At 43.7% G+C, this 14,884-nt stretch overlaps 2 protein-coding genes across 3 annotated transcripts; one reads left to right on the forward strand and one right to left on the reverse strand.

The window, feature by feature from the left end:
* The first annotated feature begins 4 nt into the window (after nt 1-4).
* aip (aryl hydrocarbon receptor interacting protein) lies at nt 5-7,007 on the forward strand. Its single transcript, XM_021619167.3, has 7 exons — nt 5-474; nt 3,162-3,344; nt 3,586-3,774; nt 4,217-4,393; nt 4,634-4,775; nt 5,112-5,344; nt 5,731-7,007. Exons 1-7 carry the CDS (start codon nt 376-378, stop codon nt 5,734-5,736), a joined length of 1,029 nt encoding a protein of 342 aa, XP_021474842.2. The 5' UTR covers nt 5-375; the 3' UTR covers nt 5,737-7,007.
* A 1,766-nt stretch (nt 7,008-8,773) lies between these two features.
* cdk2ap2 (cyclin-dependent kinase 2 associated protein 2) lies at nt 8,774-14,682 on the reverse strand. 2 transcript variants are annotated; one of them, XM_021619205.3, is made up of 5 exons: nt 14,616-14,682; nt 13,671-13,828; nt 11,764-11,855; nt 11,302-11,422; nt 8,774-10,226 (listed from the first exon to the last, which is right to left on the reverse strand). In XM_021619205.3, exons 2-5 carry the CDS (start codon nt 13,723-13,725, stop codon nt 10,159-10,161), a joined length of 336 nt encoding a protein of 111 aa, XP_021474880.1. In that variant the 5' UTR covers nt 13,726-13,828; nt 14,616-14,682; the 3' UTR covers nt 8,774-10,158. The 2 variants fall into 2 exon arrangements, with proteins under 2 accessions (XP_021474880.1, XP_021474879.1); XM_021619204.3 differs by having other exon boundaries at nt 14,521-14,682.
* Between the last annotated feature and the right edge of the window lie 202 nt (nt 14,683-14,884).

Consider the following 14,884-nt stretch of genomic DNA (forward strand, 5'->3'; position numbering starts at 1 on the left):
TCAAGTATTAGGTATTTTTCTGATGTAGTTGGTGGGGCCGCATATCCCATATTTTAATGAATGGGATGAGTATTTGCGCTTGTGTGTAGCTCATCAAATCTGAGTGCAAGAGTATCCAGTAATCAGATTTTTGGCTACAATAAGCTTTTGAAAAGCATTATGTTGGTATGTAGGACAAATTTAACAACATCAATGTTGGAGAAGAGTGGTGAAAAATAATCAATGGACAATCACATTCAACTGGTAGAAGGTAATCTAATCACAAAACTGCTTGAAGTCCCTAGCCGTCAGCAGTGACGTCAATTTATGTGTTGGTTTCTCTCGAGCTCCCGAAGATAGGCAATCGGCTGCTTTTTGACACTCGGGGAAACAAGGATGGAGGAACTGGCTACCAAGCTACTCGCAGAAGGCATTCAGAAGAAAGTGATCAGTCCTGGCAAAGGAGATCTGTCAACGTTTCCTGATGGGACCAAGGTGAGTTATAAAATACTGCATTTAATCCACGTTCAAAGAGTAGCTTTGTATGCGTATGGCTGGCTAAATTGGTTAGCATTATTAGCTAGCTGCTAACGTTAGCATGGAGCGTAATTATTGAGGTTTTACATGTTCAGAGGTGACGCATACATTACCTTATTTTAGTTAATTCTGGTAGACAGAGTTATAGTTTGTTATTTACAGAAATTATCAGCTAACAAGTAATTGTTGGAGCAAAAACGATAATTGTCTTGGTGAAACTGTAAGAGGGCGGGGCTTTTACAGGATGGACACATTTTCATTGATGTTCGTCTCTTATTGGTCGGTAAACATTAGTTATACGTTTTAATTGGATATTCGGCATGATCGACAGTATTGTTGGATAATCAGTGTGAATTTCTGCCTCTTTTCCTGTTGATAAAATCTCGATTTTTTTTTTATGTGGAGTTTTTTAATCTGTGAAAGACATGCATTATAAACCTTTCACCAGCTCACTCTTATCAGCATTTATTGTCCAACGTTTGTATATAATAATGTTCGGCCTGCTGGGAAGTGATTATGTAGAGACTACACATTTTACTGTTACAAAACAGAAAAAACCCTGTTTCATCAATACAATGCATGTCATGTACACTGAACAAAAAATGTCATGTTCATATAAGGAAATCCAGTCAATTGAAATACATGAATTTGGCCCGAATCTATGGATTTCACATGACTGGGAATATAGATATGCGTATGTTGGGCACTGATAACATTACTTTTTTTTTTAGAAAAACCATTTAGTATTTGGTGTGACCACCATTTGCCTCATGCAGCACGACACATCTCCTTTGCATATAGGCTGTTGATTGTGGCCTGTAGAATGTTGACCCACTCTTCAATGGCTGTGCGAAGTTGCTGGATATTGGTGGGAACTGGAAAACGCTGTCGTACACATCAATCCAGAGCATCCAAAACATGCTCAATGAGTGAAATGTCTGGTGAGTATGCAGGCCATGGAAGAACTGGGACATCGTGGACTACGGGAAAAGGCAGGCCGAACAGGCCCCCATTAACATTGACGGGGCTGTAGTGGAGCGGGTCACGAGTTTCAAATTCCTTCGTGTCCACATCACCAACAAACTATCATGGTCCAAACACACCAAGACAGTTGTGAAGAGGGCACAACAACACCTTTTCCTCAGGAGACTGAAAAGATTTGGCATGGGTCCCCAGATCCTCAATTTCTACAGCTGCACCGTCGAGAACATCCTGACCGGTTGCATCACCGCCTGGTATGGCAACTGCTCGGCATCTGACTGTAAGGCACTACAGAGGGTAGTGCGTACGGCCCAGTACATCACTGGAGCCACGCTTCCTACCATCCAGGACCTATATACTAGGCGTGTCAGAGAAGAAAAAAAACAATATTGTCAAACTCCAGTCACCCAAGTCATACACTGTTCTCTCCGCAAGCGTCTAGGACCAAGAGGCTCCTTAACAGCTTCTACCCCCAAGCCATAAGACTGCTGAGCAATTAATAAAATGGCCACCCAGACTATTTGCATCTGTTGTATTCGGCACATGTGACAAATAAAGTTTGATTTGATTTTCAACTTCCAGGAATTGTGTACAGATCCTTGGCACATGGGCCTGTACATTATCATGCTGAAACATGAGGTGATGGCGGTGGATGAATGGCACGACAATGGGCATCAGGATCTTGTCACTGTATCTCTGTGTATTCAAATTGCCATCAATAAAATGCAATTGTATTCAATGTCTGTAGCTTATGCCTGCCCCATACCATAACCCCACCACCACTATGGGCCCCTGTGTTCACATCGTTGACATCAGCATTCCCCTCGCCCACACGACGTCACACGACGTCTGCCATCTGCACGCTACAGTTGAAACTGGGATTCAGCGCGAAGAGCTCGCTTCTCTAGCGTGCCAGTGGACATCGAAGGTGAGCATTTGCCCACTGAAGTCGGTTCCGAAGCCGAACTGCAGTCCGGTCAAGACCTTGGTGAGGACCACAAGCATGTAGATCCACTTCCCTGAGACGGTTTCTGACATTTGTGCAGAAATTCATCGGTTGTGCAAACCCACAGTTTCATCAGCTGTCCGGATGGCGGGTCTCGGACGATCCCGCAGGTGAAGAAGCCAGATGTGGTGGTCCTTGGCTGGCGTGGTTACACGTGGTCTGCAGTTGAGGCCGGTTGGAAGTACTGCCAAATTCTCTAAAACAACGTTGGAGACGGCTTATGGTAGAGAAATTAACATTCAACTCTCTGGCAACAGCTCCAGAGGATATTCCTGCAGTCAGCATGCCAATATCATACTCACTCTCAGAACTTGACATCTTTGGCATTGTTGTGTGACAAAACTGCACATTTTAGTGTCCTTGTATTGTCCCCAGCACAAGGTGCACCTGTATAATGATCATGCTGTTTAATCAGCTCCTTGATATGCCCCACCTCTCAGGGGGGTGGATTATCTTGACAAAGGAGAAATGCTCACTAACAGGGATGTAAACACATTTGAAAAACACGTTTTGTGCATATGGACAATTTCTGGGATCTTTTATTTCAGCTCATGAAACATGGGACACTTTACATGTTGCATTTTTGTTCAGTGTATTACATGATTTATCCACTTGTGTAATACCCTTTCTCCATTCTATCCCCTCAATTTTCTAACAGGTGATATTTCACTACCGCTCCAGCTTGTGTGATGGCACAGTGCTGGATGACTCCAGGACCATGGGGGGCCGGAGCAAGCCCATGGAACTCATCTTGGGGAAGAAGTTCAAGCTGGCCGTGTGGGAGCGAGTCATTGCCACCATGAGGGAGGGAGAGGTGGCAGATTTCACATGTGACGTCAAGGTGGGTCGCCCAACTTAATATGGTTGACTTGGATGGATTAGAGACCGTTACATCTGTACACCCACACATACAATTCGTGGCAAAACATTGACCGTTATGGAATTTGACAGGGTTTGTCAATATGTTTTGTTCATTGTTTCAGAGAACTGCCTTAATTGTACTTTCATAACCACCAGTCCCTCAATTTGTCCCAGTGAATGTAATGTAACCATCCTCTTTCCTTCTCTTTCTCTCCCTGCAGCACACAGCCCTATACCCGCTGGTGTCCCAGTCCCTGAGGAACATCAGTGCAGGGAAGGACCCCCTGGAGGGCCAGAGACACTGCTGTGGCATTGCTCAGATCCACTCACACCACTCCCTGGGCCACTGTGACCTCGACAAGCTCCAGGCCAACCCTCAGCCCCTGGTCTTCACCCTGGAGCTCATGGAGGTGAGGGGGGGGGCTTATTTCTTCTCCATGTGCTGAGTCTGGTTCCTCTCAAGGTTTCTATATTTCCATCCAGGGAATTTTCCTTGCCACGGTGCTACTGTGTATTTCTTAGAGCAAAGCATCATCCTTGCTTGGGGCATTAAGTAAATGGACATCTGTCTCACCTAGATGGTTAAATGAACTCTGACCTTCGACCACGACATCGAGGAGGATGGCACCCTTCCTTTCAACGTTTATGTCCTTGAGAGTTTTTCCTTTGCCACTGTGCTACTGCTTGCTCTTTGGGGCTCAAAGCCTGGTTACTGTAAAAGCATTTTGTGACAACAGTTTTTGTTAAAAGCACTACATCAAAATGTTTTCTAACCCTTTTATCACCCAAGCAGCACTCATGCCTCTGTCATTTCACTGCATAAATACATGTTGATTGACGCCTCTCTCCCAGGTTTTGACGCCCGGCTCGTTCAGACTGGACATCTGGGCGATGACGGACGACGAGAAGCTGGAGGTGGTGCCTCAGATCCACGTGGAGGGTAACGCCCTGTACAAGAAGGGCGACGTGAAGGAGGCGGCCGAGAAGTACCACAACGCCATCGCCTGTCTGAAGAACCTGCAGATGAAGGTAAACCTTTCTGACTTCAAACCTGGTCCCCATGCTTTTTGGGGGTATTTTTATTTAATAGGGTAACATTTAGAGCACTTCAGACAAATACTTTTCATTTAGTTGAGATAACTAGCCATTCTCATTTGACATGACAAGCAGATCTATGCATTCCCTGTCTATAGAACATTCCCTATCTTAACCCCACTAAATAAGTGGCTAGTCTTCTAACTCCTCCCAATCCTTGGCCCCTCCAATCAGGAGCGTCCAGGCGATGAGGGGTGGATCAAGCTGGACCTCATGATCACGCCCCTGATGCTGAACTACTGCCAGTGTCAGCTGATCCTGGGTCAGTACTACGAGGTGCTGGACCACTGCTCCTCCATCCTCTCCAAATATGAGGGTGAGTCACAAACTTATGAATACATTCAAGGTGTAGCCCTGCCCTAGGATCAAGTGAATATGCTGAATTCACATAACAATAAGCTATGCTCTGAAAGCGAATGTGTAATTTGTTGCCGCACTGTCATTACTTAAGGCAATCCCTTTAAAAATAAACATTTGTTACTTTTGCTGTTCTGTTTTATCGGTCTACAGCAGGCTTGTTGCTAGTGAATGACAAGTCCTTTTGATCTGTTATTGCTTAATACCAGCTGCTCAACTTAAATGTGTGTAAACTTAACATTTGAACACACCAGTCTCTTTCCCATTGACACACTCTTGCCTCCCACCCCCACAGACAACGTGAAGGCCTACTTCAAGCGGGCCAAGGCCCACGCGGCGGTGTGGAACGAGACGGAGGCGCGGGCCGACTTTGCCAAGGTGGTGGAGCTGGACCCGTTGCTGGGGCCCTCGGTGGCTAAGGAGCTGAGGGCCATGGAGGAGAGGATCCGCTCCAAGGAGAAGGAGGAGAAGGGCCGCTACAAGAGTCTGTTCAGCTACGACAGCAACGCCCCGGCCACCGCTACCACGGTGAGTAGCCGAGTACCTTCTAGAAGTTTCTCTTAGAATCTGGGCCCATATTAAAACAGCATCTTAGAGTAGGAGTGCTTATGTAGGATCAGGCCCTCCCCCTGTCCATATAATCTATATTGATTATAATCTAAAAGGCCAAACTAATCTATATCAGCAGTCATACATGAATGCTATTTGAGTGCTTTTCCCAGATCTAGAATCAGATTACCGGTGTGAGGAAAATATCTACCCTTTCTTTTACTAGTGAAATTAAAAATCCATCTGTCTTTACACTAATTGATGTATTTTTAAATTGGCATTATTTCATCCCTTATTAGTGTTGAATTACTAATTATGTAATGTTATACTTTTTGAATGTCTAAAACTGTTATGCCCTCTTTTAGGGTTGAATTAAGAAGATGTTTATTTTTGTTATAAAGAAGAGAGGAGGAGCATTTGTGGACACATTGCTGACACGTTTAGTTTTATCCACACATCAAAGCCATATTCAGTTTCCCCATGAAACATCACTTTCGGGATGCCCTCACAAAACCCACACGCCACTCGCATGGCACATATTCTCCATCTAGATTCACTTATCATTTGTAGAATGACATTACACACCCACACAAATGTACCCTCCACACCAACAGACTTTCAATGTTCAGCTTTCCCCCTACTGCAAACAGCCATTTACATCACACACGCTGCGAAAGCACAGGAATACGCAGGAGATCCTCCACTTCTGGCAGTATGACTGGGACATCAACTTCGGAGACAATCATAAGATATATGATATGTATGGACACTAGAGCAGTCTCCACCATATCCCTCTTGTTCACCCCTTTCTCATTTACCCCTATTAATGTTCTATATATGACTATCCAAGTTATTTACTCTTATCTTCACTTGTATCTATTATTGTTATGTTATTATTACTGTATTACATTTAATTTGCTAATCTGTGTCTTTGGAGTCCTGTATATTTTAAGATAGGACATTTTGTAAGGGACTGTATTGCCCTCAACTCAACCATCACCCCAACGCCACTTGCCTTTTGGTCAGTCGAACAGAGCTAATGATTTGCCAAGTCATTGGCATCAGTGAGTGTAGTTGGGATAGTGGCCATCATTTTGGCCCCTAGCTCATTCCTGTGTTCAACGAACTGAAACGACTGGATAGGGGAAGGCAATATAGATACGGGAAGGCGGAGGCTTGATTTAGACTACTCCTTCCAGGCCTCCAATAGTCACTGAAGGGTTAGAGATGGTAATGAAACCGGGGCGATGTCTCACTGGCAAGCATCAACTAGAAGGTCGAGAGCCTCTTCTGTAGGGTCCATTTTCATAGGCTTGCACATCAAACAAATGACACAGCTCGTCATACCAGCATTTAACTAATTTGTCCCTTGTATTTGTGAAAATTGTATCTAAGGGTCACCATGACTTGACTCAAGTGTCAGTTGTATGAAATGGGTGTTCTTATCTAGCCTGGTTGAAGCAGAGTAAATGCTACACTCAACATTGTTTTCATTGGTGAGCAGTGTTCAATCTGATTTAACCAGGCTACTTATCATGCATTCTATATAATGTCTACGCCGGGACAGCCAGGAGTGCTTTTTGCAGCCGTCTTTTGCTGTTATGTTATGACTGAGAAGCCAAATAAAGAGGTGCAACTCTTACTAGTGTGTTTGTAGTGGTACCCACCCGTGACCCCATGCTTGCGTGTGAGCACGCTCACCCCCTTCATCAAGATCTCCACACACACACACATAGTCCCTATAGAAAGTCTACATCCCCTTTTAAAATGTTCACCTTTTGTTGCTTTATAGAATTAAATGGAATTAAAATTATTTTTTTTGTATCCACTGATCTTCACATCCTTCCCCACAACTTCCAAGTGGAAATTGTGAACTGTTGGCTTGGTTGGACAAGTGTCCACCTCCCTTGTACTAGCGATCCTAAATCACCTTCAAAATCACACACCAAATTAATTGGCCTCCACCTGTGTTAAATTGTAGTGATTCACATGATTTCAGGATACATTTTGCCGTTCCTGTAGGCTTCCTCTGATGAGTGGTGAATTGCAAAGCAAACACCCAACCGTGAGCTTTCAAATTAACTCCTAGACAGAACAGAGGATGGGTATAACAATATTTCAAAGGCCTTGAATATCCCTTGGAGCACGGTCAAGACGATTATTAATAAGTGAAAGGTGTATGGCACCACCAAGACCCTGCCTAGATCAGGCTGCCCTCCAATCTGGATGGCAGCATAGCCTAGTGGTTAGAGCTTTGGACTAGTAACCGAAAGGTTGCAAGATCGAATCCCCGAGCTGACAAGGTACAAATCTGTTGTTCTGCCCCTGAACAAGGCAGTTAACTCACTAGGCCGTCATTGAAAATAAGAATTTGTTCTTAACTGACTTGCCTAGTTAAATAAAGGTAAAAATAAATAGGAGACTGATCAGCGAGGCTACCTAGAGTCCGATGGAAACTTTGAAAGAGCAACAGGCTTTTATGGCCAAGACTGGTCAGTGTGCATGTGACAATATCCCAAGCACCCCACAAATATGTAATGTATGGTGGCAAGAAGGAAGCCATTACTCAAAGAAGCCCACCTTGAATCAGGTTTGAAATATGCAAAAAAAAAAACACTTTGGAGATTGTAGCTGTGGCAAAGGTTTTTGTGGTCTGACTAAAATGTAACTTTTAGGCCTAAATGCAGTGTTACATTTGTCGCAGACCAAACACATATGGTGGTGGCAGCATCATGTTATGGGGATGTTTCTCATCGTCAGGGACCTATCGGGACAGAACAGAAAATAAAAGCACAGAAAAGTCCTTGAGGAAAACCTGCTGCCCTCTGCCAGAAAGCTTAAACTGGGACCGAAGAATAAAAAGGTCAAGTCCTTAAGTGGCTCAGTCAGAGCCCAAACCTAAATCCAATCAAAAATTTGTGGCATGACTAAGAGTTCTGTCCAACGCTCCCCAGAGAACTTGACAGAGCTTGTACAGTTTTAGGTTTTACAAATTTAGGTGTGCAAAGTTTGTAGAGAACTATCCCAACTGACTCACAGCTGTAATTGCTTCCAAAGGTGCTTCCACCAAGTTAACTCAGGGGTGGAGACTTATCCAATTATATTTTTTGAAACACAAAATTCTTCCTTAAAATGTGGGGAAAATGCTTATTTTAAATGCATGAAACTGAGGCACTGTCAACAAAATGTGAAAAGTTCAAGGGCGTGTAGACTTTCTACAGGCACTACATCACAGGAGGCTGCTGAGGGGAGGACGGGTCATAATAATGGCTGGAACAGAGCAAACGACAGAGCAAGCATCAAACATGTTAATCATGTGTTTACCATCCCACGCATTGCACTCCAGACATTACCTCCCCAATTAAGGTGCTACCAACCTCCTGGTGCACTACATACAAATGAAACTCGTTTTTTAATTGGAAAACTTTATTTTATTCAATTTTTGAAGTACAGAACTGCAAAAATTGGGTTTACAAAATTGCCATACTAACAAAACTGATTTCAGGTGTGTAGTGAGGTAATAGTTCATTGGGAGGAGGATGGAGCAGAAATGACAGTAGAAAATGTAAGCATTTCACGGTAAGGTCTACACTTGTTGTATTCAGCGCATGTGACAAAGTTTGATTTGATGTGTGTACTGTGTAGGGTGGTAGCATGTGGAACAGAGCACTGGGTATTTCAAGATGCTGTCAAGCCTTGTTCACATCAAATCCATTTTTTTTTTTTTGCATATCCGATTCAAAACCTATTTTTCCTGCAGTCTGAACAGTCAAATAGTACATGGAATAGGATATTTTAAGCCACCTTCGTAGGTGGTTTGAAGTCAGATACAAATCTGATTCCTGGCCATGCGACTTGTCTGAATGGTCAAATCTGATTGATTTGCCATCAAGTGTTTTTAAAAACGTATTTGGCATATCTTGTTACTTACTAGCTACACTTGACAAGAATGTGCCAACTAACTAGCTTATTAATCGTTTACAAATAAGAGTGAATGTGCTAGAAAGAAACAGCTACCTAGTTAGTTGACTGCTGTGTCTAGCCAAACACTTGTTTTGAAAGTTGGAGTATCTTATCCTGAAGCTTTTAAAGTGTTCTTAAACTATGATTTTGAACATTCAAAGCAACTGGGAAATGTCCATTGCAGGCATTGTCACCTTTGCTTGCTACATGACTTCTGAGTGATAACAAGCACGAACACCAATGTGCACCCCCCCTTGTTACTATGACAACTAGCATAGCCATGTCAGTAAATGACTGCTGTCTGAACACACAAATCTGATTTGGTCACTTAACTTGCTGTTTGGACAGTATTGCAAAACTGATTTGAGCATTAAGGCCTGCAGTGTGAACAAGGCTTAAGTGTTGCTTACTGTAAAACAATGTGTAATTGAACCTTTGGTTGTTGAGTGGTGTCAGTATAGCAGCTAAGAGAAAGATTGAGTATCAAACTCATCAGATAAACATTTCATTATGGTGTAGTTTTCAATAATCTATTAGAAATATTTTACATCACCATCACCCCCACTGAACTGGACAACCAGGATCAGACAATATTTACCAGGTCCTTGTGGTGCCTATGAAACCGATAAGTTACAGAATGTTCTGAGAGCAAACTGTCCCTACAACTGCAAAATGTGTTATACACTCTGAACACACCCCGTAGGTGATGTGAGACTACATGGAAGAGGGAATGGAACAAGGGAAGGTTACAAGTTCAGTCAGGATAACGAAGACGTGAGACATAGATGAGGCCTGTACAGAGACGAGGGACGGGGGGATTCTGCAAAGGGTTATGTGCGAGCGCTCCTCTCCGTCTCTGCCAGACACTCCCTGACCAGCGCCCTCGCGTGAATGATACCTAGAAGACAGATCAACAACATCACAAGTTGGGATTTATAACTTTTACTTCATGTGTGGAGATTTCCACATTTAACCTGAATGTGAATTGAAATGCAGGTATTTCCAGGTAAACACATATGGACAAAGTATTGGTATTAACTGTCACCTCATTGAAGTTGAAATGTGTTAAGGTTAGGGTTTATGGTTGGGACGTCCCAAGGAGCCCAAATAACCATGTGAGTAGAGAACAAAATGGCCGTCGTGTGAGAAGCATGGGTGAAATGTTTGTTTCATTGAAAAGTATTTACTTCAGTAATTATTCATAAGATAAACATTTTCTTTGGGATTACAAGCCTTGGATTTCTGGACCGACCATCTCAAATACTATGACTACCTTTCATCACCAAGTAGTGGTTAATTCATTATTTTTTGATGTGTCCTGCATTTGGGCAATTCCACGGTAACGGAATTACGACGAGACTCCGATATTTCACTTTAAAATGTATGCCAAACAAAAAAACACTGATTTCAAAGTTTAACAAACCTTACAAAACGATGGTTTTTGTTTGGTATCTATGTTAAAGTGAATCCTAGTCGCAGCGTAATTCCGTTACCATGGAATTTCCCATTTTGATTTTGTGCATAACATTTGCGTTTCATGAATTGAACATAATTTAGGCATCTTTGGATTTAAAGGACAATGTCAGATTGGACTGGCTATTATTTTGCTAATTGAACTTGGTGGATTTAAACTGATGATTGATTGACTGGATGACTGAGCCTGTTGGTTTTATTGAATGCAGGAAGCCTTGGAACATACTATTTGGCTTATTTCAATGATTTAGGTGTGCTGCTGCTGCCATGCAATGCTGCTGATTGCTTTCACCCACTGCCTTATGTTAATTTCTTATGGCTGTGTTTATGCCAATAATATTAATGTGCTTACTGTCTGCTTGTGCACTGTGGTTAGGGAAAAGGAAAGTAACCTCTATGGAGTACTGATAAACACCCTATGTCAATACAACCACAACCTTTGCTCCAAGCTTCGGGAGGATATTTGTGGCCTAGGCGTTTAGCTAGGCAGGCTGCAGTACCTCTCTTTAGCCTCTCCATGGCGCTCTTGCTCCCGGCGTAGGTGGGGCGGATCTCGCGACTCATCTCCTCGATGACTGACAGCAGCTCGCTGTAGGTTGAGCCCTGAGACACTTTCACTGGCTGTGTATGAGAGAGAGGAGGGAGGGGGATACGAGACAAAGGTCATATGCTGGTAGAGAGCAAAAACAACTAGAACTCCGAATTTACCCTGAACAAGATATAATCATTTTATACAGAGTAGAGATACGGGGATAATTACCATGACAAATTGACAGAAATGCAAATAAACATACAATTAAATTGACCAGTAATGACCATCTGCTTTGTATTTGTTGTTAGTGATACATGGACCCTATTGATATAATACCCTGAATAACACATGATATTTAACATGCCTTTCTAAAATAGCATAGGCACTAGTTAACGTAGTTGGAGATGAGGATCAGGCTGTTCAGTCCTACCTGAACAAAGCCCATCGACGGCGGGCCGAAATCACTGAACGCCGGTCTGAAGTTGGAGGAGGAGGGGAGTGAGGGGGAAGGCACACTGGAGCCTAGGCAGAGGAAAGAGAGAATTCAGACGCACTGAAGCGCCCTATGACTGGTTAACATCTTTAAAATGGGAGGCAGGGGCAGAAAGGCTGCGTGGCATCGTGGTGTATTCATTCTCAGGTGAGAGGGATTGTTACATTATGGTTGGTAGTAAACTCAGCAAAAAAAGAAACGTCCACTCACTGACAACTGCGTTTATTTTCAGCAAATTTAACGTGTAAATATTTGTATGAACATAAGTTTCAACAACTGAGAAACTGAACAAGGTCCACAGACATGTGACTAACAGAAATTGAATAATGTGTCCCTGAACAAAGGGGGGGGGGGGGTCAAAATCAAAAGTAACAATCAGTATCTGGTGTGGCCACAAGCTGCATTATGCACTGCAGTGCATCTCCTCCTCCTGGACTGCACCCGATTTGCCAGTTCTTGCTTTGAGATGTTAGCACACTCTTCCACGAAGGCACCTGCAAGATCCTGGACATTTCAGGGTGGAATGGCCCTAGCCTTCACCCTCCGATCCAACGGGTCCCAGACGTGCTCAATGGGATTGAGATCCGGGCTCTTCACTGGCCATTGAAAAACACTGACATTCCTGTCTTGCAGGAAATCACGCACAGGACGAGCAGTATCGCTGGTGGCATTGTCATGCTGGAGGGTCATGTCAAAATGAGCCTGCAGGAAGGGTACCACATGAGGGAGGAGGATGTCTTCCCTGTAAAGCACAGCGTTGAGATTGCATGCAATGACAACAAGCTCAGTCCGATGATGCTGAGACACACCATCACAGACCATGATGGACCCTCCACCTCAATCTCGCTCCAGAGTACAGGCCTCGGTGTAACGCTCATTCCTTTGACGATAAACGCGACTCCAACCATCACCGCTGGTGAGACAAAACCACAACTTGTCAACTTTTTGCCAGTCCTGTCTGGTCCAGCGACAGTGGGTTTGTGCCCACAGGCGATGTTGTTGCCAGTGATGTCTGGTGAGGACCTGCTTTATAACAGAACTACAAGCCCTCAGTTCAGCCTCCCTCAGCCTATTGCGGACAGTCTGAGCACTGATTGAGGGATTGTTCGTTCCTGGTGTAACTCGGGCAGTTGTTATTGCCATCCTGTACCTGTCCCGCAGATGTGATGTTCGGATGTACCAATCCTATGCAGGTGTTGTTACACGTGGTCTGCCACTGCGAGGACGATCAGCTGTCCGTCCTGTAGCGCTGTCTTAGGTGTCTCACAGTACGGACATTGAAATGTATTGTCCTGGCCACATCTGCAGTTCTCATGTCTCCTTGCATCATGCCTAAGGCACGTTCACGCAGATGAGCAGGGACCCTGGGCATCTTTCTTTTGGTGTTTTTCCAGAGTCAGCAGAAAGGCCTCTTTAGTGTCCTAAGTTTTCATAACTGTGACCTTAATTGCTGTTAGTGTCTTAACGACCGTTCCACAGGTGAATGTTCATTAATTGTTTATGGTTCATTGAACAAGCATGGGAAACAGTGTTTAAAATGTTTACAATGAAGATCTGTGAAGTTTACGAGTTATCTTTGAAAGACAGGGTCCTGAAAAAGGGACATTTCTTTTTTTACTGAGTTTATATGACACTCAGGTTTGCCGTTGACGTGCAGTGTGCTCCCTGGGCAGGTGCAGGTATAGGACTGCTAGTCTTATCTATTGAATGGAAACCACTGCACTGTGGAAGGGTAGAGAGTTCAGTGAGATGGGTGGAGACCAAACCAAAGATGGGTAGTGTAGAGGGTGCATCTATAGAAATTATAGTGGATACAAAATAACAGATTGAAAGTCGGCAGAAACCTGGCGGGGTGTGGTTGGAGCCGGACGGGGCAGGGGCGATGGGTTTGTAGCTCATCGTGATGTCACTGCGGACCTCCCCGTACGACGACGCGCCGCTTCCGTCTGTCCCGTCGACCCGGTGCTGATACAGCTTTACTGGTGGGCTGGGCCCCTGGGAGCTAGGAAGAGAAAGTCGTGGTCTTATGTTCATGTATGACATTCATTAACTATACTGTCAGTCTAGCCTGGTCCAGAATAAACTGTGTGCTATGCAAGTATTGTTGAATGTTCTGTACGGCATGACAATGATTGAGCAATGCTGTTTAATTCATACAGATTTGGACCAGGCTGTCATGACCTTGTCAGTGGATTATTGACGTTTGCAAACAGACCCAGACCCAGACCTTAGGTTACCTAGCTAGCGAGTAATCCAACAACCCCAACTGGTTTCAAACATTAGACACAACAGTGCCTGTTTCCTCTCGCTACATCAGCTTAGCGGGCAACTTTTCACAGCAAGTCAGTACCTCATCTGGTCGTAGCCTATTGCACTAACTAACGTTAGCTAGGTAGCCAAGCTAACTGTAGCTCGCTAACAAGTTACCGGACCAAAGGTCGTAGAGATGACATCTTGCTTCAGATGAAGTTAAATGAATAGAAACAAAACTGGTTATGGGGTGATCTAACTTGTAATTGAAATGACTTTGTTCACCCCTGCGCATGTCATAGCTAGTTACTTAGCAAGGAAGCTAGCTAGTTACATTAACTAGCTGTTTGCTGACAGGTTCGCATTCGGTATGAAACAGGCTTGCTAGCTAACATTATCTAGCTAGGTGCACAACAAGGTACATAGTTATAACGTTCTAGTTACCGAATGAATTTGCGTTCCATAGGTTTAAGTATCTAAGTTGCCATTCAAAATGTAATAGAAAACAAAACTAAAGGGGAACGGCTTTCGAAATGTACCTTTCTAGGGGAAGATTTTCAGCCAGGTCGAAAAGCAGCTTCCTTTCTCCTGCTGAAAGGGGCGTGGCTGTTGATGCAAAGATAAATTGAATATTCATAAGGTGGCGCGTTGTCATTGGCTGAATGAGTCTGAAAAAAAATCAAAGGCAGGTGAGTAGAACTGTCTATTTATCAGCACTTTCCCTTCTATTTATTTAGAGCTTTCTACATTGGTGTGTATTTTTTCATAATCTCTTTGGTATTCAGAGTTTGAGTGTAAAGAAAAAATC

The sequence above is a fragment of the Oncorhynchus mykiss genome, chromosome 10 (genome assembly GCF_057628025.1).
Source record: "Oncorhynchus mykiss isolate SJ-2025 chromosome 10, ASM5762802v1, whole genome shotgun sequence".
Taxonomy (NCBI): Eukaryota; Metazoa; Chordata; class Actinopteri; order Salmoniformes; family Salmonidae; genus Oncorhynchus; species Oncorhynchus mykiss.